At 34.0% G+C, this 27662-nt stretch overlaps 1 protein-coding gene across 1 annotated transcript in view; it reads left to right on the forward strand.

Moving 5' to 3' along the window:
- The window catches only part of LOC145284012 (uncharacterized), a gene marked incomplete at its 3' end in the record, with an annotated part of 1050937 nt that overhangs the window by 935196 nt on the left and 88079 nt on the right, over positions 1-27662 (forward strand). The window contains 1 exon segment of the mRNA XM_080133102.1: positions 4930-5085. Within this exon segment, the coding sequence (XP_079989228.1) occupies positions 4930-5085 (156 nt within the window).

Genomic DNA, 27662 nt, shown 5'->3' on the forward strand with positions numbered 1-27662 from the left:
AAACTCCTGACAAACCGCCCCCTTAAGTAAGACACTCTATCAAGAACCCCAATACTAATGATTACTTGTTAGAAATTATTTTTTATTTCTAACGCGCCTCTCTTTTCTTGGTTCCTTGTTATCCGAACAACTTGGTTAATTTTGAGAAAGAATAACACAATAAAATTCTTGTATTTAAAATAACGTATATTTACAAGTAAAGGTTAAAGTTTCCAAAACAGTTGTTCTGGAGGAGTTTCTGTTTGTTGCAGAAAAAGAGAGTAATTTCTGAGAAGTGCTCGCTGTTAATCTTTTTTTTTCTTTTTTATTGTTGCAAGCAACTCCAAGTAATAGTGGGTAATTTGCATAAGTGGCTTTATGCAAATTACCTTACAAAGTTTGAGTACAAATAATTCTAACATACTACAATACTATCTCATTGATTACTGTACATGCAATTACCCTTATCCCTGAGTGGCCTTCGGGCCTTGATAAATGGTGACCCCCATGTAAAAAAAAAAAATACAAACAAATCATGTAAACAAATCATTTTGCTACTGAGATGTAAAGGGTTATTGTGCTTACAGTTAAGATCTATAGGAACATCCTAAGTGGGGAGTTGTGTTGTAGATATTTTTTCACATTACATTTAACGTCGCAGAAACAAACAAACTAAGGAAATAAAAACACAATACATTTATTATCATTACATTTCGCACATTCATTTCGTCTAGCAGAGTTTCTGCCCTCCAATATTTCTGTATCCATTTTCCAATTCTCCCTACAATAGGATTTTGGGGATACAATTGTTTTCCATTCTGGTCATATTTCCAGTCCATCGCAGTTGTGTGATGGTGAGTACGGCTTCTATACTGTCCATGTGTGCTCTGTTAAGTAATTCAACATTTTATTTTCATAAATTTGTTAAGCATCGGAATACGATGGGAACGGCGAGAGACCGATGGACGCAACAATAGAAAAAAAAAAAAAGACAAAAAAAAAATGACGAAAAGAGGGGAATGGGAGGGGATGGAATATCTTGTCTCAGGGCACCGGTAAAATATATACAGGACAGCAGGCAGGACTCATGAAATAACAAGACAAACGCAAAATGAGATTTTATAAATTTTATTTAAGGGCTAACATTAGATAAAGAATAGGGGGTTGAGAAAATAAAATAAAATAAAATAAAAACATAGAATAAAACAGCAAAAAAAAAATGAAGGACCTTTTGGGAAGGGAATTCTGTTCTCTTTTTATGTAATTAATGGAGTCGAGTAGAAAACATCGTCCGTATTTTATAATAAAGCAAAGAAAATGTCCATTACATCAAGTTCAACGTTCAGCGTGGACGGATGAGGGTAAAAGAGAGAGAGAGAGAGGGAGAAAATAGTAAAACGGTAGCTTACTGTTCGCCGATACGCGCGTTTGGTATATGGTCTTGTTTTGTTCGTTTCTCATTTCGGCCGTAATTCTTCTTTCGTGTTGCTATCGCATAAGTATCATCCACCGAAACTTCTCATAGTTTCCTTCGTGTGTAAGTTTCTACTGAATATAGTAAAGCAGGTGATATTACTACTTTATAACCTTTGCATTTTGTTTCTAGTCTAATACTTAGACTATGATAATTTTTCTAGTTTTCCAAACGAAGCACAAATACTCTACTTGTCTGCGAGACCATTGATAGTCAGTTCACTAACACTTTTGTGAAGTTTAAAAACTGAAAATAATATTGCACTCAGGTTCTTTTCACCAATGTCTTCGAATCGCCTTTAGGCCTTGAGTAACAATGAGTCATTAATAAAAACAAAATATGGAACATTCATCCAATATAAACAAAAAAATCCTTGTCCTCCATCCGCCCATATATGGAGTATTATTATCACATTTGGGCTGGTGCATCTGCTACTAGTCTCTCACTCCTGGGCAGGGTTCAAAAGAGAGTCACCAAGCTGATAGGTCCTGAACTGTCATCTAAGCTTCAACCTCTGTCCCATCGACGAAATGTTGCATCCCTCTGCCTGTTTTACAAGTATTTTAATCGTGAATGCTCCGACGAACTACAAGCCCTTGTGTCGCCTAGACATAAGAAGTACCCCAATAAACCAGACAAGCAGCAAAATCTCACCCCTACACAGTAGAAATCTCTTGATGTAAGAAAATCTTCTGCTCCAATAGTTTCTTCCATAGAACTGCTAGACCTTGGAATTCCTTTCCGGGTTCCTGCTTCTCCAACTGTACTGACATGCAGAAGTTCAAGTGTAATGTGAACAGACTTTTTGCTGCTCAACTCCCTAGATAGTATCCCTGCAACTTATATCCCTGATAGTAGCCCCCAATATCAAAGTGACACTGTGGCTTGTTAGGGGTGAAAATGTAATTTTAAAAAAATAATAAAAAAATAATTCCTGCTATTGAAAATCTTGACAGTTTAATCAAAATTCAAATGTTTGAAGATTAGACTATTAATTCTATTTTTACGATATTTTCAGGGTCAATGTGAAATGTTATGCTCTTTCCAATAAACCGAATGTAATATTTTAGACAAACGTTTTTGTTTTAATTCACGCCCCCACCCATTTTAAAGTGTCTATTAAAAAGTAAATAATTAATTTACTCACCAAAGTTTTATATATCACAAATTGAAGAGAAAAGGTCAATAAATAATATAATCAAATTTAAAACAAAAAAATTAGTGTTTTTTAGAAATTTACCTGTAAAGTTCGAAGCTTAAAACCTTTTTTTAAACCACGTTGTTTGTTTTTTCTGTGTTTTTTTTTTTTATTTTTAATGAAACCTTGGTCCTTGCTCCTTTAATTGAAAAAATAAATTAGGGCTTGAATTCCATTTTTTGAGTAGTTATAAGCTTGGAAAGCCAGGGGGTCGAATAATTTACGCTTCCCATCGAGCGTATATAAAACATGTATGTATAAACGATGGAGATCAAACCGTGTGCATGTTATATAGCCGTCTATATAATGTTTGTTGAGTGTGTGTGTGTACATTTTTAACATCTATATATATATAAAAGCGAAAATGTATGTGTGTATGTATGTATGTACGCTTTTCCCTGATGTCCACAAAAGGCTTCTTTCAGAAAAGCGCTTGCTCAGTTCACAACTTCTTAAAACTTTTTATATCATCTATAAATTGTAATATCTCAGAGTTACCCACGGAGCTCGCCTGTCTATTTAATTTTATTGACTTTCAAACCTTAATTATTCCACATTTCCCGCATCGGCACGCGTTACATTCGGTTTTCAGTATAAAAAAAGCGAAACTCGACTCTAATCACAGGCTGAAAGCCAGTTATCTCAAGAGAGCTAAGTAACGTTTGTTCAATGTCGACTTCGTCATATCAGACTGTAGCTTTCATTTCGCTCCTCCTAACAAACAGGGAGCGGTTTTTTAAAAACAAACAAACCGATTTATTCACCTCATTCAAAACTGTCCCGCATAAAATCCTAACTGTTGAATACCTATCGCCGTCACGTTAATCAAAAACGCGCACCTGTTTTTTGTTAAACACTACTATTTTCCAACTGCGCTTCGTGAAGGCTTCGTTTTTTTTTTCACATTTTCGGGGATTTTTCACATACCCCGAAAAACACCCGGGCAACGCCGGGTACCCCTTGCTAGTATATAATAAACAGATAAAAATACCTTTAACACAGTTCAACAAACGGGACAAATAGCACCATTGTCTGCTTGCCCAGACAAAGGAAGGACATACCTTTTTGATCGGAACCATCACTGTATTGTAAGTAATTTGCTACCTGATGACTCAGACAACCAAGATGTTTTACATTTATTCCTGCTGTGACTTTTTTGTTCTGAGGTTGCACGCCATTCCTTTTTCAGGGATTACGTATTACTGTCTTTCCAGCTGAATGCTTCCATAGCTGAACGATTCCCAACCAACTGAGAACTTGCCTGTCCCGTCTACTCGTTCTAACTTGTTCAGTCAAGACTCCTTGGCTAACTCCTAACTCTGATCACATATATATTTAAATGAATCTTTTGTGCTTACATCATTCTACTACAAAAAGACCTTACAAGTGACTTATCAGTCACGTTTTCTTGGGCTCAATTTTATTGGTTTTATACCTAGGTTTTAAAACCTATCTTGTTTATGCCCACTACATTCTTTTCTATTAAAACAGATTTGTTTTTATTTATCTAAAATTCCTTCTTATTATTTATAAAATCTAGTCAAGTTAAATTCCTAAACTTCATTCAACTATATTTGTCCTTGAATTATATTTTTCTCTTTAGAACAAATTTAATTCAATCTACACAATAACAATAATAATAATAATAATAATAATAATAATAATAATTTTCCTGCTCAAATAATTCGGCAATATCCCGGATGTGCTTATCTGCAATAAAACAAGGGAAACTATTTTTATGTTCCATCTTACAAGATACATTCGGTTTTTACAGTTCTGAAATTTTTTAGATGAGGGCTGATTTTTTTTTACTTGCTTTAATCGGACTATTGTTCTCATCTTGAGTGTTATTTGTGCAACGTTTCAGTCGATGAAGCCTTCGACCTTTGTCAGGCATGTTAGTCGCCATCTTGGAAAAGAAAAGAGAAAAGTTACTGGCTCTGTAGATAGTTTCATATTCTACATCAACTGAAACATTGCACAAAGAACACTACAGATGAGGACATATGAAACCACAGCAAAAAACACAAAAACAACCCCAAGAATACAAAACAATATGCGGAGCCAGTAACTTTTCTCCTTTCTTTTCTAAGATGGCCACCAACATGCCTGACGAAGGTCGACGGTTATAGCAACTGTGACGTTGCACAAATAACACACGAGATGAGAACAATAGTTTGATAAAAATAAGTAATACATGCATTCGTTATTTTTTTTTGTTTTCTTCTTTAAGTAAAGGATTTCCTTTTCTCACCTTCTACCGCTCTGATCATTTTAGGTCTGGAACCATCGATATTCAAGTCGAAATATACGTGCATGAGAATTCATTACCACCATTTTGCAGACGAGGGCTTTTTTCACACGTTCCGTGCACCAAGTACTCGACTTTTTAACAATGTCGTCGTGCTGGTAAAAAATGAAGAAGAAGCTAAAGGTGAGTTCGCACTTAAACATTTTCTTGTGTTGATTTCTATAAATCCATCACCTGAAATGACCAGCTAAATGAAGTTTCCTTGAAAATATGTCCTAATAATTCCAATGCCTAACTAATACTACAAATACATAACTAATAATATAAATACCTAACTAATATTACAAATACATAACTAACAATATCAATACCTAACTAATATTACAAATACATAACTAATAATAGCAATACATAACTAATATTATCAATACATAACTAATAATACCAATATATAACTAATAATTCCAATACATAACTAATAATATGAATACATAACTAATATTACCAATACATAACTAATAATATCAATACATAACTAATATTACAAATACATAACTAATAATATCAATACAAAACTAATAATATCAATATATAAATAATAATACCCATATATAACTAATGATACCAATATATAACTAATAATATCAATACATAACTAATATTACAAATATATAACTAATAAAACCAATATATAACCAATAATTCCAATACATAACTAATATTACCAATATATAACTAATAATACCAATACATAACTAATAATACGAATACATAATTAATATTATAAATACATAACTAATAATATCAATACATAACTAATAATACCAATATATCACTAACAATACCAATACATAACTAATAATACGAATACATAACTAATAATACGAATATATGTCTACCATTACATAACTAATAATACGAATATATGATTAATAATACGAATACATAACTAATAATACGAATATATAACTAATAATACCAATACATAACTAATAATACCAATATATATCTAATATTACAAATACATAACTAATAATATGAATACATAACCAATAATATAGATTTTCTAGTTTTTATATACTTGACGTTACATGAAGGCAGATAAAAGATTACTTTCTAATGTGGGCTATATAACCCTAACCCTATACAGCTCCTCAAAAAGGGGCATTTTTGAGTTGAATAATTATAAAAGTTATCTCAGTTTAGAAGAATTTCTCCTTCACTGAGTGATACAAAAAGATGAAATGTACAAGGGTCGTTCTAAAAGTAAAGCCTCCTATTTTTTAACTCTAAAAATTGAAGACCTACAAAGTCTGGAGTGGTATCATTAAAAAGGAACAACTTTTGTGCCCCAGAATTTATTTTTCTACATAGTAGTAACCACTATTTTTAATGCACCTTTTCCAGGAATTCAATAAGGTATCTCTGCTCCTGACGCACGTCCATGACAGAGGTCGTCGCTTTCCTAGAGTCTCACACTGTCAATATCTGCAACAGAGAGATGAAAATTTATTTAAGCTTATATCGACCGAAACGTTTTGAAAATCACACTCAAGATGAGAACAGTAGTCCGTGAATCCAAATAATATGAATAACCAATCCTCATCTCAAAAAATCAGAAACGTCAAATTATATCAGTGATTTTGATGAATAAGATGAAAAATATTACAAAATATACACACTATTTTTTAAGTTTCGTTCAATTTAAAAACAAAGGTAAAAATTCAGACAGAACTTATGGGATGACCTTATAGTATCCCTGCAATTCTGGTGCCAAAGTTACAATAAAATAAAACTAATTTGTTCCCAAATAATATTCTTTGCATATCATGCATTGATTGTACCTATTTACTATGCCTCCCCACGGGACAGAGTTAGACACCAGGGTCGTTTTTTAACGTGGAGAAAAGGTACAAAAATAAAAATTGTCTCAGTCGTGAAGGATTTCTCCTCTAACGAAAGAGAACAAGAAAATGAAGTGCAGCATCTGAAGAACAGATGGTATTTATTTGCTCCCCCACCGAGCAAATTAAGCACAAGGCCGATTTTTAATGTGAGGAGTGAAGGGGAAATGGGGACCAACTCCCCGGGGAGTAAGGGAGTTGGATAGTAACTGTTGGTATGAAGGGTTTCCCTTACATTGACCAAGGTCTTATATGTGGGGTTACCCCCACATATGGTCTTTGCTTGCAGTATCTGCCGGAACAGATGGTATTTATTTGCTCCCCCACCGAGCAAATTAGGCACAAGGCCAATTTTTAATGTGAGGGGTGAAGGGAGGGGGAAGGGAAAAAGGGGACCAGCTCCCGAGAGGTGGGAAATGGGAGCTGGTTAAAGGTCAGGCATGTGGGGTTGCCCCCACATCTGGTCTTTGCAAGTCATAGCTATTCATAGCTTGCAGTATCTGCCGGAACAGATGGTATTTATTTGCTCCCCCACCGAGCAAATTAGGCACAAGGCCAATTTTTAATGTGAGGAGTGAGGGGAGGGGGAAGGGAAAAAGGGGACCAGCTCCCGAGAGGTGGGAAATGGGAGCTGGTTAAAGGTCAGGCATGTGGGGTTGCCCCCACATCTGATCTTTGCTAGTCATAGCTTGCAGTATCTGCCGGAACAGATGGTATTTATTTGCTCCCCCACCGAGCAAATTAGGCACAAGGCCGATTTTTAAAGTGAGGAGTGAAGGGGAAATGGGGACCAACTCCCCGGGGAGTAGGGGAGCTGGATAGTGACAATTGGTATGAAGGGTTGCCCCTACATTGACCAAGGTCTTATATGTGGAGTTGCCCCCACATATGGTCTTTGCTTGCAGTATCTGCCGGAACAGATGGTATTTATTTGCTCCCCCACCGAGCAAATTAAGCACAAGGCCGATTTTTAATGTGAGGAGTGAAGGGGAAATGGGGACCAACTCCCCGGGGAGTAAGGGAGTTGGATAGTAACTGTTGGTATGAAGGGTTTCCCTTACATTGACCAAGGTCTTATATGTGGGGTTACCCCCACATATGATCTTTGCTTGCAGTATCTGCCGGATCAGATACTACACTTTGATCTTGTCCTGAAGGCCAAGAAAATTGATTGTAGTCCAGCTCTTAATTTGTATTATTATTCACCGGACTACTGTTCTCATCTTGGGTGTGATTTTCACAACGTTTCGGTCGATATAACCTCCGACCTTCTTCAGGTGTATCTTGTCGAACTCAGGAATGTTTCTGTCGAACTCGGGAATTTGGACGAAATTTCGAGCAGAACCCTTTATTTACTTCACGGAGGTAGCATGCTCTTGTTCCGTCAGCCATGATTGGATAGAGCTCCTAAGTAATTCGCAAATGTATATTTTGTATATTTCGGTCGCCCACACTGAGGATTGAACCTTCAACCTTCAGGAGAATATCACTTTTACAATTGATTTTCCCCAGTACTCTAACCGCTGCGCCACGTGTCCTTTTTCGTCCAATTTTTGTATTTAAAATTTTTTTTTTTTTAATACTTTACTTTTTATTTTTATCATTTCACAATAACAATTTAACTTAAAAAAAAAAATTTTTTTTTTAAATAAATGAAAAGACAAATGATTGGAAATGCTCTAATGTAACAAAGTTAATTTATTTCCTGCATTCGTGTCATGGTCACAGCTTTTTGAAATATTTCACATGTTTTTTATTGTTATGACCTTTTTTTCCCATCGCTTTAGGCATCTTCTCAGGTTTTGTGCTAGACCTATTTCTGATATAAACAGAGCAAGCCTTTTTCTATACATGTTTGACCTTGCCAGTGCTTAAAATTAGCAAAATGTATTCACAACTTGCTTCTAAAATCTTGCGTATTCTTTATATATCATTTTATTGGAATCTTTTCTGATGAGTAATCTCTCTCTCTCTCTCTCTCTCTCTCTCTCTATATATATATATATATATATATATATATATATATATATATATATATATATAATCAAATTTTAGTATTCAATGAATTTAAAAAAAAATATGGCGTGAAATGTTTAAATTTCAAATCAAAAGATTTTTATTATTCTATGTAAGACAAAGAATACATTTAAAATGTTATAACTCCTTAATCTATAGGATTTCGATGTCTACCATCTCTTCAGAGGAGAAAATATTAGCAAATAGTTATAATGGTTTACACTTTATTTGCTAAAGTCAGTGAGACATGGAAAATCACAATTAAAAGTTGTTTAAGTATTTAAATGTCATAGAGTAAGGGAAGTTAAAGAAAAGGATATAAAAATTCACATTCAAATTGCATGGTAAAATCCGAAGTGAATGTCTTTGGTAGCAGTGTTGTAAAATGATCCAAACTGTATTTTGAGTAATCCACATCACAAGGTAATGGTCCGAAGTAGGCATTTTCCTGGAGCAATTTCTTTGTTTATTCTGAAGTGTGTGTGTGTATATATATATATATATATATATATATATTAAATTGTAATTCAATGAATTTCAAAAAACTCTCATTGAAATGAAATGAAGTGGTTGAGTTTCATATCAAAGAATTTTTATTATTCTAAGCAAGACAAAGAATGTTTTAGAAAGTTTATCTCCTTAACCTATAGGGTTTCGATGTCTACCATCTCATCAGAGGAGTGAAAATATTAGCAAATAGTTATAAAGGTATGCACCCTATTTGCTAAAGTCAGTGAGACATGGAAAGTCAAAGTGAAAATAATACATTTATCAGAAGTCCTGTAGCAGGAGTATTTGTAGAAAAAGGATATGAATGTTTTTGTTGATCCAACTTGTTTGGTAAAATCCATATTATACATTCTTTACATCCGTTTGGTAATAGTTTAATTTATTTGCTCTATCTTGCTTATCGAGCAATTCTTGTTTAAATGGGATAACTTATAGAATATTACTGCCAGTAATATTTTGTAAACCTACAATCTCACGTTTACATAACCACTGATTGTTAAATAAAAACTATTCCGAAGTATATATATATATGTATATGTATATATGTATGTATGTATGTATGCATGTACTAGCCTGGATGCTCGGCGTTGCCCGGGTTTTTGTAGATGTAAAACCAACTCCCCCCAAAAGGGGGCACTTTAGCAGTATCCAAATAAATAGTAATTGTCTTAGTATGAAGGGTATCCCCTACATTGACCAAGGACCAATCACAGAACAGATATTATCTGGGCAAAGGCCTGGCTCTGGGCGTTTCATTCGATTAGTTTTGCTTTATTTATATGAAAAAAAAAAACCAAACACTGGAAACGAGGGAATTTTTTAAAACTCGATCAAAAAAAAATAGAGACGATGTAGGTTTGCGAATCTGAGTTATTACGATCTAGGAAGTTTAAGAAAACTTCTCTCGGAATCTAACCAACGCGAGAATCCCGACACAGAAGCCTTTTGTGGACAGACACAAACGTGTGCTTATTTTGCCTTTTATATATCAGAAATATTATTTTTTAAATATTATTATCCACTGACACGTGTTTCATCGTCTATGACTCATTAGAGTGGCTGAATCTAGCGAGATTCGAAATCAGGACCCCTTGGAAAGAAGCGTAAACCTGTACTATTGCAGGACTGCTGGAATGTATCATGTTTTATGTAGATGTTATTTGTTTTCACATTGCAAAACTTCTTTGAATGAATTATACGAAAGTGCATTTTTTTTTTTTACATGGGGGTCACCACTTATCAAGGCCCGAAGGCCACTCAGGGATAAGGGTTTTTTTTTACCTAAATGCGAGTTGGGAATAATTTTCTCTTTGACTAATCTGGTACCTCCAAATGGGGAGCGACATGTATTATTTTTAAAAAATATTATTATTCACTGACACATGTTTTGGTTGTCTAGAACTCATCAGGGTGGCTGAATTTATATATGTATATGTACTAGCGAGGAATGCGCCTGGCTTTGCCTGGGCGTAAAATAGGCTTCAATATCATATCTTAATTTGTCCAGATTTCGTATATAGAGTTGTGATTTCACAAGTAAAAAAAAAAAGTATTTGAGTGCCATCAGCTAGTATCGAAACCGAAACTGTAGCATTCAAAACTGGTGACTTTACCACTGTACCGACGTGACATGCATACGAACTGAACAAGATGAATGTACAAAATGTGCAACGATTTTTTTTCAATTTTGACCCAATTGATCTCTTAAAAACAATTTTAAATGACGAAAGACCCATAAGAGAATGATCTGTAAAAAAAATCCAATTATTTCAGGCACCTAGTGCCGCTCTGCGATTATTGGTTTCAGAGGAGATAGAGTTTGAAAATATGGAGACAGGTTCCTGCAAAAAAAACTACTTACTTTTGGGAGTAAAGAGGAACGCGAATTCTAATGAAACAAATAAAGAAAGAGTCTAGCAATCAGAGCCATTTGTTTTTTTTGTGTTCATAGGAATCATTCTGCAGTTTAGTTGCCACAAATGTGAGCCATCCGATTATAAGGTTTTGCTGAGGGGCGATTTCTACACTATGTAACACAATGGAGTGTGTAAACATCTCCACTAAACTATCTGCTAAAAATTGAACACCAGTGTAGCAGCAGTAAGTCGTCTTGGGAACATATACCAGAAATAACTGTGGAAAATGGGGAGGACACCCTTTTCTCTTCCCTGCAACCTCTTTTCCACAGAAGATACTTTGCGAGCCTGTCTCTGATTTATTGATACTTACTTTTGGGTGTAAAGAGGAACGCGAATTCTAATGAAGCAAATAAAGAAAGAGTCTAGCAATCAAAGCCATTTGTTTTTTTGTGTTCATAGGCCACTCGAGTATAAGGGTTAATGAGTGTACAGTAGTTTGTAAGAAAATGTAGTAATAATCGTTAGTAGTTGAAATTTTGAAAATTGGATTACTTAAGTTATATATTATAGTTTCGATTACACCACACTGGATTCAATTTAATAATAAATACATAATCTATTATAATATATTTGGAAAAGTATATGTTCGTTAATTCTTTTGTAAACAGTATGGCGGCTGTTTATCTAGCTGTGATCATGAACGTGTGTTAGCGTAAATGTTTGCTGTCCTGTTTATTACTTATTTATTATTAAACGTTTCTGTTGCTAATCGTTCTCTTTTACTACTAAGGGTGTCTGTGTTCTTACATAAATAGGTGTGCGTGCATATTCTTATCCTTACACCGTTTCTTGCCTTGGAAGTCTTTGAGATGTGTATGTGCCATGTATTGGCCAGCGGATGATGCCTTCTTGGACGCTGATCTCCATCTCATGGGGAGTGGTCACTGCAGACAGATGCATCGATAAACAACAAGATGGATTTGCCAAATCGAATTATATGCTTAAATATATTTTAACGCATGGTAGTGTAGGGTAATCAAAACTATTATATATATAACTTGAGTGCCATTAGCTAGAATCGAAATCAAAACATACAAGTCTCCACCCTCATTTCTAAGCCTCTCAATCACACTCAAATGCATATATATATATATATATATATATATATATATATATATATATATATATATATAGGTAGAGTGCTGTCATAAGTAATCTCACCCGCTACTTAATTGGCTGAAAATGTGACGCTCGCTCTTTGTTTATAAACAAGGCGCTCCCGTAGGTCAATCGGTAGAACTGATGACTGTCAACACAATGGTTCTAGGTTCACTCCTCGGCTTGAGAGAGGTGATTGTCTAGCAACACTGATGAGTTGTAATACAACAAAACAAGAGTATACGTTGATGACTACAAATATATATATATATATATATATATATATATATATATATATATATATATATATATATATATATGATTTGAAGCTTCAATCTTTTATTAAAGGCAAGCCTATCATCTCAAACTCTGGTTATCGGAGAGCCGGATCTCTGATCTACATTCCTCTGCTGCACAAAACAAACTCTCAGCCCATGTGGTCGTCAACCAGAAGCCTACGACCACAATTCCCATGTCACCCCTAATTTCCGGTGCATTCTCTCTAGGTTGATACCTGTCAAACCTAACCTTTTGTGACCCTGCCAACTCGCTGATGGGAAACGAAAATATACTTACATAACTTTCTATTTTATAACTACCTAGATAGCAATTAAGCTGGGATGCCCAATACTACACGTGTTGACATTTACTAAACTCAATTATTTTCTTAATAAGATCCTTTTGTCCTTTATTTTACTTGATAGGAATTTTTTAGTGTAGTATATTGTAGATCAATGCTAAATAAGTTAAACGAATATATATATATATATATATCCCACGTATAAGGTAAAACAACACTAAACTGCACGTTAAGTTACCTTTTATTTAGGTGTAAAACTTGTATATGATTTTATATGCCACCTCATGTTTGTCTTTATAAACGTATTGATTTTGTACCCCTTCCCTATATATTAACACGTGTGAGTTTACCCTATTAGCTTTATATCGTTTCCTGGGTATATTTACTTGGTTGAAGAACGTTCTGGGAACGGAACCAGCTTCCTGGGTGTTAGACATGATATCCAACGATAGACACATGGAAACAGCAGCACAACGGGTTGAGATGTCGTCGGCTATAACTGACTGGCATGGGTCGCTTCTTGTATTCATTGCGTCGTTACAGGCATCTTTCCATCATCGGCATTAATGGCATGCTGGAATTTAACGCTTATACAAAATAGCGAACAAATGCTTTTTTTTATAAATATATAATTTATTTAAGATTTAACAATGAGGAGCATATTTTTATAAAGACCAGTTGTAAACCAGACGCATGCTTTGTCGTGTCGGCCGACCTCAGAATCCAAGGTTCAACTGTTTGAAAAAAAAAACAAAAAAAGAATAGAATTATATTTAATTCTCTCTTTCTTTATTGAAGAGAGAGAGAGAGAGAGAGAGAGAGAGAGAGAGAGAGAGAGAGAGAGAGATGTTTCATCGCCCATATTTTGCTTTTCAAATTATGTCAACATAGCTTCACTAGGTGTATCAGAATTTTTGTAGGAATTTTTGACACCCCTAACACGAAACTGCGAATAAAATATAAAAATCTCGTAATTTCTCTGTTAAAAATGGGTTGTTTATTTTCCTTATGGGTTATACTTCCAAAATAAACTATTAAAGTTGTTTTAAAAGTAATAGAAATATATATTTTTTTAAAAACAGCAATGAATTTTCCGAACTCAATATTTTTCAATTTTTAAACTTTAAAAATCTATCAAAATTTTTCTATTGATTCTATTTTTACGATATTTTCAGGGTCAATGTGAAATTTTATGTTCTTTCCAATAAACCGAATATAATATTTTAGACAAATGTTTTTTTTTTAAATCACGCCCCCCCCATTTTCAAGTGTCTATTAAAAAGTAAATAATTAATTTACTCACAAATTGAAGAGAAAAGGTCAATAAATAATATATTCAAATTTAAAACAAAAAAAAAACGTAGTGTTTTTTAGAATTTTACCTGTAAAGTTTGAAGTTTAAAACCTTTTTTTAAACCACGTTATTTGTTTTTCTTTTTTTTTTAATGGAACCTTGGTCCTTGCTCCTTTAATTGAAAAAAAATTAGGGCTTGAATTACATTTTTCGAGGAGTTATAAGCTTGGGAAGACAGGGGGTCGAATAATTCACGCCTCCCATTTTGAAATGTCTATTAAAAAGTAAATAATTAATTTATGTACCAAAGTCTTATATATCACAAATTGAAGAGAAAAGGTCAATAAATAATATATTCAAATTTAAAACAAAAAAAAAACGTAGTGTTTTTTAGAATTTTACCTGTAAAGTTTGAAGTTTAAAACCTTTTTTTAAACCACGTTATTTGTTTTTCTTTTTTTTTTTAATGGAACCTTGGTCCTTGCTCCTTTAATTGAAAAAAAATTAGGGCTTGAATTACATTTTTCGAGGAGTTATAAGCTTGGGAAGACAGGGGGTCGAATAATTCACGCCTCCCATTTTGAAATGTCTATTAAAAAGTAAATAATTAATTTATGTACCAAAGTCTTATATATCACAAATTGAAGAGAAAAGGTCAATAAATAATATATTCAAATTTAAAACAAAAAAAAAGTAGTATTTTTTAGAAATTTACCTGTAAAATCCGAAGTTTAAAACTTAAAAAAAAAAAAAACACGTTTTTTTTTTGTTTTTTTTTTAAAATGAAAGCTTGGTCCTTGCTCCTTTAATTGAAAAAAAAAATTAGGGCTTGAATTACATTTTTTGAGGAGTTATAAGCTTGGAAAGATGGGGTGGAATTATTCCCTATTTTCACGAAATTTCTGACACACCTATAGCTTCACTGTCATTTTGCACTGGATTCGTAAACACATTTCAGTCCTCGTGTGCCGACAGTTTTAACCTTTAAAAAATGTGTACTTACTAAAATGTGTGTGTGTTTGCGTCCATACAAGTGCAGACCAAGTTAGGCACGAGGTTTACTAATGTAGAAGCCCCCAGCTCTGCCAAAAGGGGTGCTCTCCATTGTGCCACACAAGTACAAGAAAGATCAAAGTAAATGGACGGTTATAATTCTAAAGCTTGTGGTTGGAGTCTCCGAGATAGTGTCATCTGGCAGAAGTTCCCGTCTCTAACAAAGAGAAACGATCTAAAAACATGAAGAGAATCCAAGTTTGTCTCCCAAGATTCTTAGTAAAGAGACAATATTCCGAATGCTGTAGTTGGAAAGGAAAATCAAAGAAAAAGCGATGAAATGAAGAAAATCTTTATTGAATTAGAAACGAACAAGAATAATTCCGGAGTCTGAATGACATGGCCTCACCAAGCGGTTAGCATTAAACTGCCAAAATAGCAATTTCCTGGGTTTAATTAACTCTTTAAATTTTTTTAAAAAATTTTTATTTTGAGAAACAAGTTTGAATACACACTAACTAAGCTCGTTTAGGAAAAAGATTATACACGTCGTCCTAAAAGCGGGAGAAATCGCTTGTCACATTAGACTCTCTCTACTTTATTACTATATCCATTACAGGTGTTTAAGTGAGCTTCAATTTCTACTTTTTTTTTTTTTTTAAACATAGGAGGCACCACTTATCAAGGCCCAGAGGCCACTCGAGGATAAGGGTTAAAAAGTGTGCAGTAGTCAAAGGGACACTATCATAGTAATCGTTAGAAGTGTAAATTTGGTAAATTGGATTACTTAAGGGGAATAGCTCATCAAGAACTTGTTTACATTAGACTTGAAGACGACCATATTGTAGTCAGCTGGAAAGAAGAAAAACGGAAGATAATTCCACAGGTGTGCAGTTCTACGAAAAAAAGCTTTGTTCATGGAATCTACGTTTAGGTTTAGGCACAGATAGAGAGTGGGGGGAAACTATTGATAGTATTTTAGCTAAACGAGTGTTTCTTGTGAAAGTTTGGCGAGGGGGGGGCATAGATTAGAGCTCAGACGAGCATTTGCGATGAAAATAACGATAAAGCAGAAACAGGCTCACAACGTCTCTTCTGTGAGATAGAGGTTGCAGGGAAGAGAAAATGGCACCGCTGCTAACCCCGTAAAACATTCACATCAAGAACTCAACCTTCTTCCTTTCTTTCCATGTGTGCAGAAATTCAAATAGCGTTCCCATGAACAAAGTTTCTTTTCAACAACCTCACATGTCAGGAACATATTAGTGCCTGACGGTTAACCTGCAGGCTACAATATGCATGCATGCAGCGGCCCTGCTTTTTCAACAGCATTGGCGACCACGATTCCCTAAATTGTAGAGCCATGGTAATCTGGAGAAGACAGCTACCCACCGTAGTTTACTGTTGCTTTCCATCTTGATTCAGGGGTGCATCTCGTCCAATGAATTAAATGCACCCCGAGATACCAACGTAGAAATTATCTACGACATGGCATGGTACATACAGCGTTTAGCCTTTTTTTTTTTTTTTACACAGTGGTCACCACTTATCAAGGCCCGGAAGCCACTCAGGGATAAGGGTTATTGCAAGTACATTACGTTAGTGTGGAGGTTTGATGAAGTGTTTACTTAAGCGGGCGGTTCATTAGGAATTTGTTGACGTTGGACTTGAAGACATCCAAGTTGTAGTCAGGTGGGAAGCAGGCAGACGGAACAGCCTCCTCAAATAGTCACCCATCTGGTACTGGCCAGCCTCATCGTTGCTTAACTTAGGGGATCTGGCTAGAACCAGTGTGCCAACGTGATTGCAGGTGCTTAACTGAGCTTCAATTCAAAAGGAAATTATCCAATTGAGACTGTAGTTGATCCTATCAAAAACTGACAGCATCAATCCAGCCAAAGAAACTTTGAATTGTAAAGAATTCCAGTTGCACAATTCTAGTCAGAGTGAGCAGAGTGTAGTTCTCTTTTTGTATCAAGACGAAAAGCTATAATTGAAAAATTCATATTTCATAAAGTGATTCTTGTATCTGATTGGTTTGTTCTTAGCATCCGTAGGTCCAAATGTAATCGACCAAATCCTTCTGGTCATACGCCTATATTATACCAATTACAGAATGTCCCCCCCACCCAAATGTACTCACTAGGGCTGTGACAACAGCATATTCTTTTCATTGTTTTGACTCATGAGTATATATCCGTTAATATCTTTTGTGTTTTTATATAGACGGGTGTTGTTCTCGGTTGATTACGTGTGTCTAACTGTGTCGGGTATATACCAGAGAGTCAAAAGTATGAAAAGATATTCTGTTGTCACAGCCCTAATTATCACTGTTGCCTGGACATTTGCAGACACGATTCTTCAATTACATTTGTATTCTGTATACAAAGCTATTCCATTTCACTCAATGTTCATAAATAAAGGTTTTATCACTGTTTGAAGTGTGAGTACATTTTCTTAGACGGCCTGTATACAGTAGAACCCCTGTACACGATGGCTCTAGGATACGGTTTTTGCAGTTTACGATGTGGAATACGATGTTTATTTGTCCCCTGGTTACAGTATTTTCCCCGCCTTACGGTGTTATTTATAATGTTATTTGATTATATACATGTGTATTATATACTGTACTGTATTTTATTACTAATTTTTAATGCTGTATTCCAGTTCTATTGTATTGCAACACCTTCTCTAAATAACCAAAGCGACACGATTCTTTCACAACTGGCCAACTAGTAGATGGTCTGCAACAAAAAAGAAAACCGGTTTTCATCAAGCGGAAATGGAACCATGTCGTCTTTTCTCAGGCGACAAAAAAAGGCTAGCCGTTATATTAAAATTTTAGATTCTTAACAAAATTGACCTTAGTTTTACTTTCAGCTGTCTTAAAACTTTCGCGTCTCTTATTTTGTGCTTTTAGCCCTCACATTCCGTGAGTGATTTTCTGACAAAGGGGAAGAATTGCTGTTTTTTGGGTTAGAATTTATCCATCTAACACGTGTTATGTTTACTTTAACTACAACAGAACACTGACCAATAAAATTTTGGGGTTTTTTTTGGGGGGGGGTTCGGGGTAGCTGACAACGAATTTGATATGGAAAACCCGTCGCAAATTTACTGTTTGCATGGTATTAACCCCTGAACCCTCGCATTATTTTGTGCCAACTCACGGCCATCGTTTATGCTATTCTTACATGATGCGTTCGCGCATGGACGCGCGTAGTAAGGTGACTTGTCACATCGCGGAAGAATATTTTAGCAGACATTTGAAATAACAAGAAAGTTTTCAAAAACAACATGTCGTTCATTTTTCTGTGTTACGTAGTTTTTGATGCTTTTTTAATTGATCTAAAAAATTAAGTTTTCACGAGCGGTCTACATAAGCATTTTTATTTTTCGTTGTTTTATTTCTTTTTGGAGGTTTTTTTTTTTCAATTATACAACTTGTACAACATTTAAAAGGTGCTTCTGCAGTTTAATTTACCGTTTTTCCGTAAGTAACGCGCCGACATACACCGAGCAGAAGAACTATTTAATTTTTCACAAAAATTCTGTTTACATTGGGGGGGGGTAGAGCAGTGGAGGGGCAGAGGGGACGGCTTAAATGTCTGCTAAAACATTCTTCCGCGATGTGACAAGTCACCTTACTACGCGCGTCCATGCGCGAACGCATCATGTAAGAATAGCATAAACGATGGCGGTGAGTTGGCACAAAATAGTGCGAGGGTTCAAGGGTTAATATCATGCAAACGGTAAATTTGCGACGGGTTTGAATATCAGATTCGTTGTCAGCGACCCTGAAAACCAAAAAAAAAAAAAAAAAAAAAAATTATTGGTCGGTGTTCTGTTGTAGTTAAAGTAAACATTTATCCTAGTTTTTGACCTGAAGTCGTATTTTTTAATTTACTTGCATCAAGTAGCTTCATCGTTTGTCTGGAGCGATTTCCATAAAATATCTTTATATCTAATGCAACACTGATTAAGAATCAAAATAGACATAGCAACAAATTCTGAACACATTACGCTTTAAGTTCGCTCACTTTTACATGATACAACACGGATGCTATGTGTAAATCAGTGAACTGATGTGTTCCTTTTTTTTATACTAGCAGGGAGGGGAGGGGTAGCCCAGCGTTGCCCGGGCGTAAAATACTCTTAAATATGATATTTTAATTTGTTCTGATTTCGTATATATTATTATAGTCGCGATTTCAAAAGTTTAAAAAAAAAAAAGTATTTACCGTACCCTCAGCTAGAATCGAAACCGAAACTGTACCATTCAAAGCTGGTGACGTTACCACTGTACCAACGTGACACACATATGAACTGATTAAAAATTAAAAATAAACTAAGATGAATGTACAAAATATATAACGATTTTTTTTTCAATTTTGACCCAATTTGACCCCTTAAAAACTATTTTGGCGCTTCTACACTATTGCGACAACATTTTGGAAATCGTAATATTCAATTTCACATGAAAAAAATGGTATCTACGTATTCCTTGTATTTTTAAGATGATTATATCCAAAAATTACGAAAACCAATAAGCTAGAAAATTATTTATAAAAGAAAATAAATAGAATTTGATGAAAACGATTGTAAGACGCAGAAGAGTTTAAAAGGGAGGTAATTTTCCGTTTTGATTTAAACAAGATGGCGGCAATTTTTCACCTGCTAACACGATTAAAGTTGTTTTGTTTAATAATTCCGTAATGTTCAGGTTATTCCGACTGCATAATTTTTAAGCTACCATTGTAACTTATTAGAATTGACAAAAAAAAAAAATGTATCAGTTCTCGTCCCAATTCTGTAGAAGCGCCACAGTTTTAACCAGATAAAGAGGCATAAAAGAATGGCCCGTAAAAAATCCAATCATTTGAGGCCCCTAGTACCGCTCTGCAAGTTTTAGTTTCGGAGGAGATAGAGTTTGAATATATGGAGACAGACAGACATATAGCCGTTTATATATTAGATTTACATTCGAAAAACATCTTTCCGCATCTTGGGTGCTTCCGTTGTAATGTGTTCCTTTTGACATAAAAGAATAATGTTTAATATTTCACTATCTCTAATCAAACCAGATTGTGCATTGACACGAGGATGCTCATGACAGTTTTCTAAGCCTTATTGCTTCCTTGCAGGTTTATGACAAATTGGGAAGCAGGTGTTATGTTTATGAAATCTATAAATCTATTTTTTCATTTTACATGCTTTTACACCAATGTTTCTCTTATGTAACAATATATATATATATATATATATATATATATATATATATATATATATATATATATATATATATATATATATAGTAAGTTATAAAATATATATGGCGATTAAGCTACACTGAATATTCCACGTTCCATCCACTCTAGGACTCTTCAGGCTTATGCGCAAATTTTTGTGGTTGTCTGTCGTTTTTATATAAGCACCTTCTATTGAGATTTTAGTTAGCCAATCAGCTTTCTAGTATCAACCGCGCTCTTCCTATCAGGCAATGAACATGCACTTACTGGACAAAGGTGTATTTGACCTCTGGTTGACCTGTTCCTTTGTGTGTGCTCTATTTAGCTTGGATATCTAGTTTCTTGACCTGTTTTAAATCTAGGTTAGGTTTTTTAGGTAAGTTTATATATATATATATATATATATATATATATATATATAAGTGTGTATACATATATATACATATATATATGTGTGATAGTTTATGTATTTAATTTATTTATTTGTGAGAGTGGATGAAATGCGGAATATTCAGTGTAGCTTAATCGCCATATATATTTTATAACTTACTAACTAGCTCTACCTACATATTGAGCACTTTTGAAGTAAATACTTAAAGTTTACGGATAAATTTATACTTTCGTATACTAATGTTATGTGAGTAAATGAAGTAGTTATATATATATATATATATATATATATATATATATATATATATATATATATATATATATATATATATATATATATATATGAATGGAAATGTATAAAAAAAGAACACGAAAAGTATGAAAGCTTATAACTTTTCTTTATTCGTTTTCAATTATTGACGCGCAGGAATACAAAATAATATTATGAAAAGAAATTAAAAACTTTTTTTACAGGTACATCATTTTCGACCGATCCTACAGTTTTCATCGGCGTCATATATATATATATATATATATATATATATATATATTTATTCTTGATCCATTTAAGTAATTGTTAAAAATATTTTCTTTCCGTCACAAGCATTACATTTGTACATTAATTCTCACTATTCAATAGCTAGCTATAACATATACCGACCCAACGGTTCACGGGTAGTATATATATATATATATATATATATATATATATATGTATATATTAATTATTATAGTTTTTAATTATTACAGTAATTATATATATATATATATAATTACTGTAATAATTAAATACTATAATAATTAATATATATATATATATAAACATATATATATTTATATATAAATGTTTTTATTATTTATATATATGTTTTTATTACTTATATATGATATGTTTTTATTATATATATATATATTATATAATGTTTTATTATTTATATATATATATAATGTTTTTGTTAAATATATATAAAATATTTTTATTACTTACATATATATATATTTATGTTTTTAATATTTATATATATATATGTGTGTTTTTATTATCTTCTCTTCTCTTCTCTTCTATCTATATAAATAAAATGAACTCATTTTTTCACGTCTGATTTTGACCTTAATAGGATTAAAAATCAAGATATTTCATGCAAATATAATATGCACAAACGGCAGAACAATATCTGAGGTGTGTTATAGGCTTATTATTTCTCAAATTCCTCGATAATCTTAGATTTCTATACTTTTTCTGCTGAGAAGTCACGGCCAAAATCGGTTAAGATCAATGGAAGTGGTAAAATATTTTCTCTCTAATAAATTCCTCCTCCCCCTGCCACCACTTAACACCGTTTGGGGATCGTTCACAAGGAACAGTTGAGAAGAGAACACCGGTTTGGCTTCGTAGTTCTTTCATGTGAAGTTATTTAAAATCACTAAACTAAGCTGCTGTGCTCTGTGGCGTAGTGGTTAGCGTGCTGGACAATTCACATTATATTTTCACGTTCGTGCAGACCTACCGTAGTCGTTTTTTTTGTTTTTTTTTTCCTAAACAACTGGAATGGACTTTTCTTGGTGGCCGAACTGTTAACGTTGCAGATGTTTTTTTTTGTTTTTTTTCACACTTTATTTTCCTACTTTTACTCATGACTCCGGGTTTGATCCTTCCTACTTACCTACCATAACATTTTTTAAAACTCCCCCCCCCGTCCCGGAAACAAACACTCGGGCAACGCCGGGTACCCCCGCTAGTTTATATATATTTTATGTTATTATTTATATATATAATGTTTCTATTATTCATATATATATATAATATTTTTATTATATATATATATATTTTATGCTTTATTATTTATATATATATAATGTTTTTATTATTTATATATATTTTATATTTTTATTATTCATATATATTTTATGTTTTTATTATTTATGTATATTTTATGTTTTTTATTATTTATATATATTTTATGTTTTTTATTATTTATATATATTATATATTTTTATTATTCATATATATATTTTTTATGTTTTTATTATTTATATATATTTTATATTTTTATTATTTATATATATTTTATGTTTTTTATTATTTATATATATTTTATGTTTTTGTTTATTCATATATATATTGTATGTTTTTATTATGCATATATATATATTACATTTTTATTATTTATATATATATATATATAATGTATTTATTGTTATCTTTTTTACATTGAGAAAAGGTGTGAGTATTGTAAGTTGATTGCTGCATTGCATCTTTACTTTAAAACGAAGGTCACGCCTGTCGAGGCGAATGAAATGTGCGTCTGATCACATCGGGGGTTCGAACGAGAAAAAAATAGATAGAGAACGGAAGTGGAGAGAAGAATGCGAAATATGAAGTAGAGACTCCACCTGTCGGACAAATCAAAAACCAAGAGAAAAGCAAATAACCGTTGCGTAATAGATGAATGCTTGTGTGTGCGTGTGTACGACAGATTGTCTAATCTTATTTGTTAAAATGGGTGGAGGAAATGATGACATACAAAAATATGCAGATTATTCGTTGTTATATTGTGTTCGTTTGCTGAAGGTTATTGCAGTCAAACTGATTATTTTTTTGGCGTTTCCTGATATTAGATATCTAAGTTATGAGGAGCGTTCCTCTATTGGATATAAAAAAAAAATGGAAAGCACAATGGTTAAAAACGTTGTGGAAATGGCAGCAACTAAAGTGATTGAAAAAAGAAAATAAAAAAAAACATGTCAAAAAATTAAGTGTTCATGACTTCTTTTTTTTTTGTTCGGTTATTAAAAACAAACGATCTGTGATTTACTGTTTGCACTTGATAACGCCAAAACAAATAATGGTTTTTCATTGTTTTCAAAACAAATAATGTTATCTATGCATTCACTTTGCAATTCAGTTTATTATTTGATCAAAAAATATTTAGATATTTGAATTCTTCAAAATGTATGATCGTTCTATAATTGCTTTTTCCCCGAAAGTTAAAAAAAGAAGTATTATTCGTATTAATTGGACTAGTATTTTCGTCTTGAATGTTATTTGCACACCTTTCCGATCGATGTAACCTCCGACCTTCTGTAGGTGTATTAGTCGCCATGGTGATGTTTGTCAACATGGCGACTAACACAATTAATCCGGATAATACAACCAGTCTTTTCTTATGTAAACATTTAGAACTTGCAGAATTAACTAAGAGACATAGCGAGTTTTATAAATTTTATTTGCAAATGAAATATTTTTTAACCTGAAAAATTGGAAACTCAAACCACTTGACTATGTTCTAATTTATATTTATTGTAATCTTTTCTTTATCTTGCCAGATTCCGGTCGAGTATAATCGGTAAAATATGAAATTAAAAAATGAATAAATAGATAATAACACGAGACAAAACATTTTTAATATTTCCATTCGCAAATTAAATATTTTATCTTAAGCTGAAATTTATTTCCAGAGTTGAAAAATTTGAAACTTTTTTTTTATTTTATTTATTCTTTTTTTTACATGGGGGTCACCACTTATCAAGGCCCGAAGGCCACTCAGGGATAAGGGTTATTGCGTGTACAGTAATCAATGAGATAGTATTGTAGTAATCATTAGTATTGGGGGTTTTGATAGAGTGTCTTACTTAAGGGGGCGGTTTGTCAGGAGTTTGTTTATGTTGGACTTGAAGACGTCCAAGTTGTAGTCAGGTGGGAAACAGGCAAGCGGCAGAGAGTTCCACTGGCGTGCAGTTCTAAGAAAGAAGCTTTGCTCATGGAATCTACGTTTAGATTTAGGCACAAATAAAGAGTGGGGAAAATTATTGACAGTAGTTTCAGTCAGACGGGTGTTTCTCGTGAAAGATTGGCGAGGGGGGGGCGAGGGATTGGAGCTCAGACGAGCACCTGCCATGGAAATAGCGATAAAATAAAGACAGGCTTGCAACGTCTCTTCTGTGGGAGAGAGGTTGCAGGGAAGAGAAAAGGGCATCCCCGACTAAACCACGAAGTCTATTTTGTACTCTGTCAAGGAAAACTATGAATATCATGGAATAGAATGTATTTATCCCAGTTTGTTTAAAAAAAAGTTATTGTCTGAGAATATATTTCAGTTATTTAAAATTTGGTGCGTACAAAATGAACGCTTGTTGTTGACTAGTTTTTGAGCTGAAGTATTTTTTATTTCACTTGCATCAAGTGGCTTCATTATTTCCGTAAGTAACGCGCCGACATACACCGAGCAGAAGAACTGTTTAATTTTTCACAAAAATTCTGTTTACATTGGGGAGTAGGGCAGTGGAGGGGCAGGGGGGACGGCTTAAATGTCTGCTAAAAAATTCTTCCGCGATGTGACAAGTCACCTTACTACGCGCGTCCATGCGCGAACGCATCATGTAAGAATAGCATAAACGATGGCGGTGAGTTGGCACAAAATAGTGCGAGGGTTCAAGGGTTAATATCATGCAAACGGCAAATTTGCGACGGGTTTGAATATCAGATTCGTTGTCAGCGACCCTGAAAACCGAAAAAAAAAAAAAACAAGCAAATTTTATTGGTCGGTGTTCTATTGTAGTTAAAGTAAACATTTACCCTAATTTTTCACTTGAAGTCGTATTTTTTTAATTTACTTGCATCAAGTAGCTTCATGCTTTGTTCTGGAGCGATTTCCATAAAAAAATCAATCCGTTTTCATCTTCTACAAATAAAATGGAAACAACGAGAATGTTTTTAATCATAACACATCTTTGTTTTATCAAATATTTTAAAGCGAACAGCAAAGTTACACTAAATCCGATTTAAAAGTGCCCTTTTCAGAGGAATGCATTATAGGCCTGTACCCCACCATTACTATATTTTTCCCCCTTTTTTTTCACTTGAGCACCTGCCCAAAGAAGTTCTCTGCACGTCACTGAGCTATATAACACTTAATTGTGAACGATAACGTTTGGTCTCATACACCTCGCTCATTGATTGGTTAGTTTAATCACGTGACATGAGAAGGATTTGAAGTTAGATTTAGATTAGAGTACTTGGAAAAATCAGTTTATCATAGTTTAGTAATCAAACCACATATTAAACCACAACTACAAAAGGGCTTAAGATACGTAAATAACCCTTTCTCCCTCGCAGGGGTCGCGCGCGCACGGTGAAAAATGACGCGCACTAACCCTAAGGACGGTTGGCTATATTTTCGCTCCTTCGAGTCTGGGACCCTGCACAAGCATCCGTCTCTCTCCCTCTGCTACTGAGTCTCTCCGAATTGGACGTTGGTATCTGGCCGTCTAGTGTTGTAATGCCCAATCGGGAATTCTTGGTAATTTCTGTCGTGATCGTCTTCTCGTCGGTGGTCGTCTCTCTCTCTGTCTGCAACGGCTGGAAAGTCAAGTTTGGTTATGCTGAAATCGAAGGGCAGTCTTCACAAGTATAAATGGAAACAATCAACAACGATGAGGATAGTTTTAGGCTGTTCATTTAGTGATTCGGTATACATTAAGGCTCGGCTCGTCCCTTATACTTTCGTCAGGCTTGGAATGCAACCCCCACAGTGTATTTAAACAAAAACTCTAAGTGGCTGTCTTGTTAGTTCTCTTCGTCTCAATTAGAAGAGGCTAGCGGCACGCGTGGCTTCCCAACTTCTCTGTTCGACAGACTGTCCGATTCTCTGTTGTCGTCTATTTCCGCAGTAGTTTTATTAAACGTCATCCTCCCCTTCCTTCTGTAGTCGACCCAATCTCTCTATTCGACGGGTAATCATAATTCTTTCTCTCTCTCTCTCCTTCCCAACCGACCCCCCCCTCGATTCAATTCCGAGAATTAGTTATCTGTCTAGGCATTTAACCAATTTGTTCCCTTAAAATTAGAATGACTAATTCAATTGGTTTCGGGGTTTGTTCTTTCTCTCTCATCACCTCCAACTTGTTGGTTTAAGTGAATCATGTTATCATTTACACTCGGATCGTCGACTTTACTCGTCGACCCTTCCCAGACCTCCTTGCGTTTTCCTCGCCAACCCGACATCTGGCTTATCTTTAATCTGGCCCTTTTGAACTCCAAATAATTTACTTGTCACCCGATGACAATTCGTTGGTTTCTCACAAGATGGGACTGAGACCTCTCGCCCAGCTCCATCCCACTAACCCTCAACTTAGGAAGCAAGGTTATCCGGTGTCGCCCGGCTTCGTTACACGTATGCCTATCTTCTGCAAATTTCACACAAAGCTAATTTATATGTCTGGCAGTGTTCTTAGATATGTTTTGTATTCATCTGATAAGTACCGAAAATCGAAAAAATCCGATCTTAAAAATAGTCTTCCTTTTCTTATAGATAAAAAAGAATTTTTTTACAGATTAATATTTTACGTCACACCCGGTGTAACTTTGGTCGGTGTAATGTAAAATATTCGCCTGTAAAAATTCTTCCTTTTTATCTATAAGAGAAGAAAGACTATTTTTAAGATCGCCAAGGCCAAATATTAACTGACGTGATACTGTACACAAACATAGACAGAATTAGATGAACGACATTATCATTATTATTTATTTTGCAAATTAATCCACCGGGTAAATTATTCCTCGTAATACATACTAATCTGTTAAGTGTTGAGACATTATGTTGAACAAAGATGGCGGTAGTAAATCAAATCGGCGAAGAATCAATGCAGTCACGATTCAGTCGTTTCAAGACAGAGGTTAACAGCGAAGTGAATTGAATCCAAAATTCGATATTTTTTATAATAAATTTGAAGGCTTGGTTGATTCTCATAATCATAATTTGTAAATAAGATCGTCGAAACCATTGATTACTGATAAGAGTATGATCC

This window comes from Euprymna scolopes, chromosome 8, assembly GCF_053919585.1.
Source record: "Euprymna scolopes isolate OS-2025 chromosome 8, ASM5391958v1, whole genome shotgun sequence".
NCBI classification, from domain to species: Eukaryota; Metazoa; Mollusca; class Cephalopoda; order Sepiida; family Sepiolidae; genus Euprymna; species Euprymna scolopes.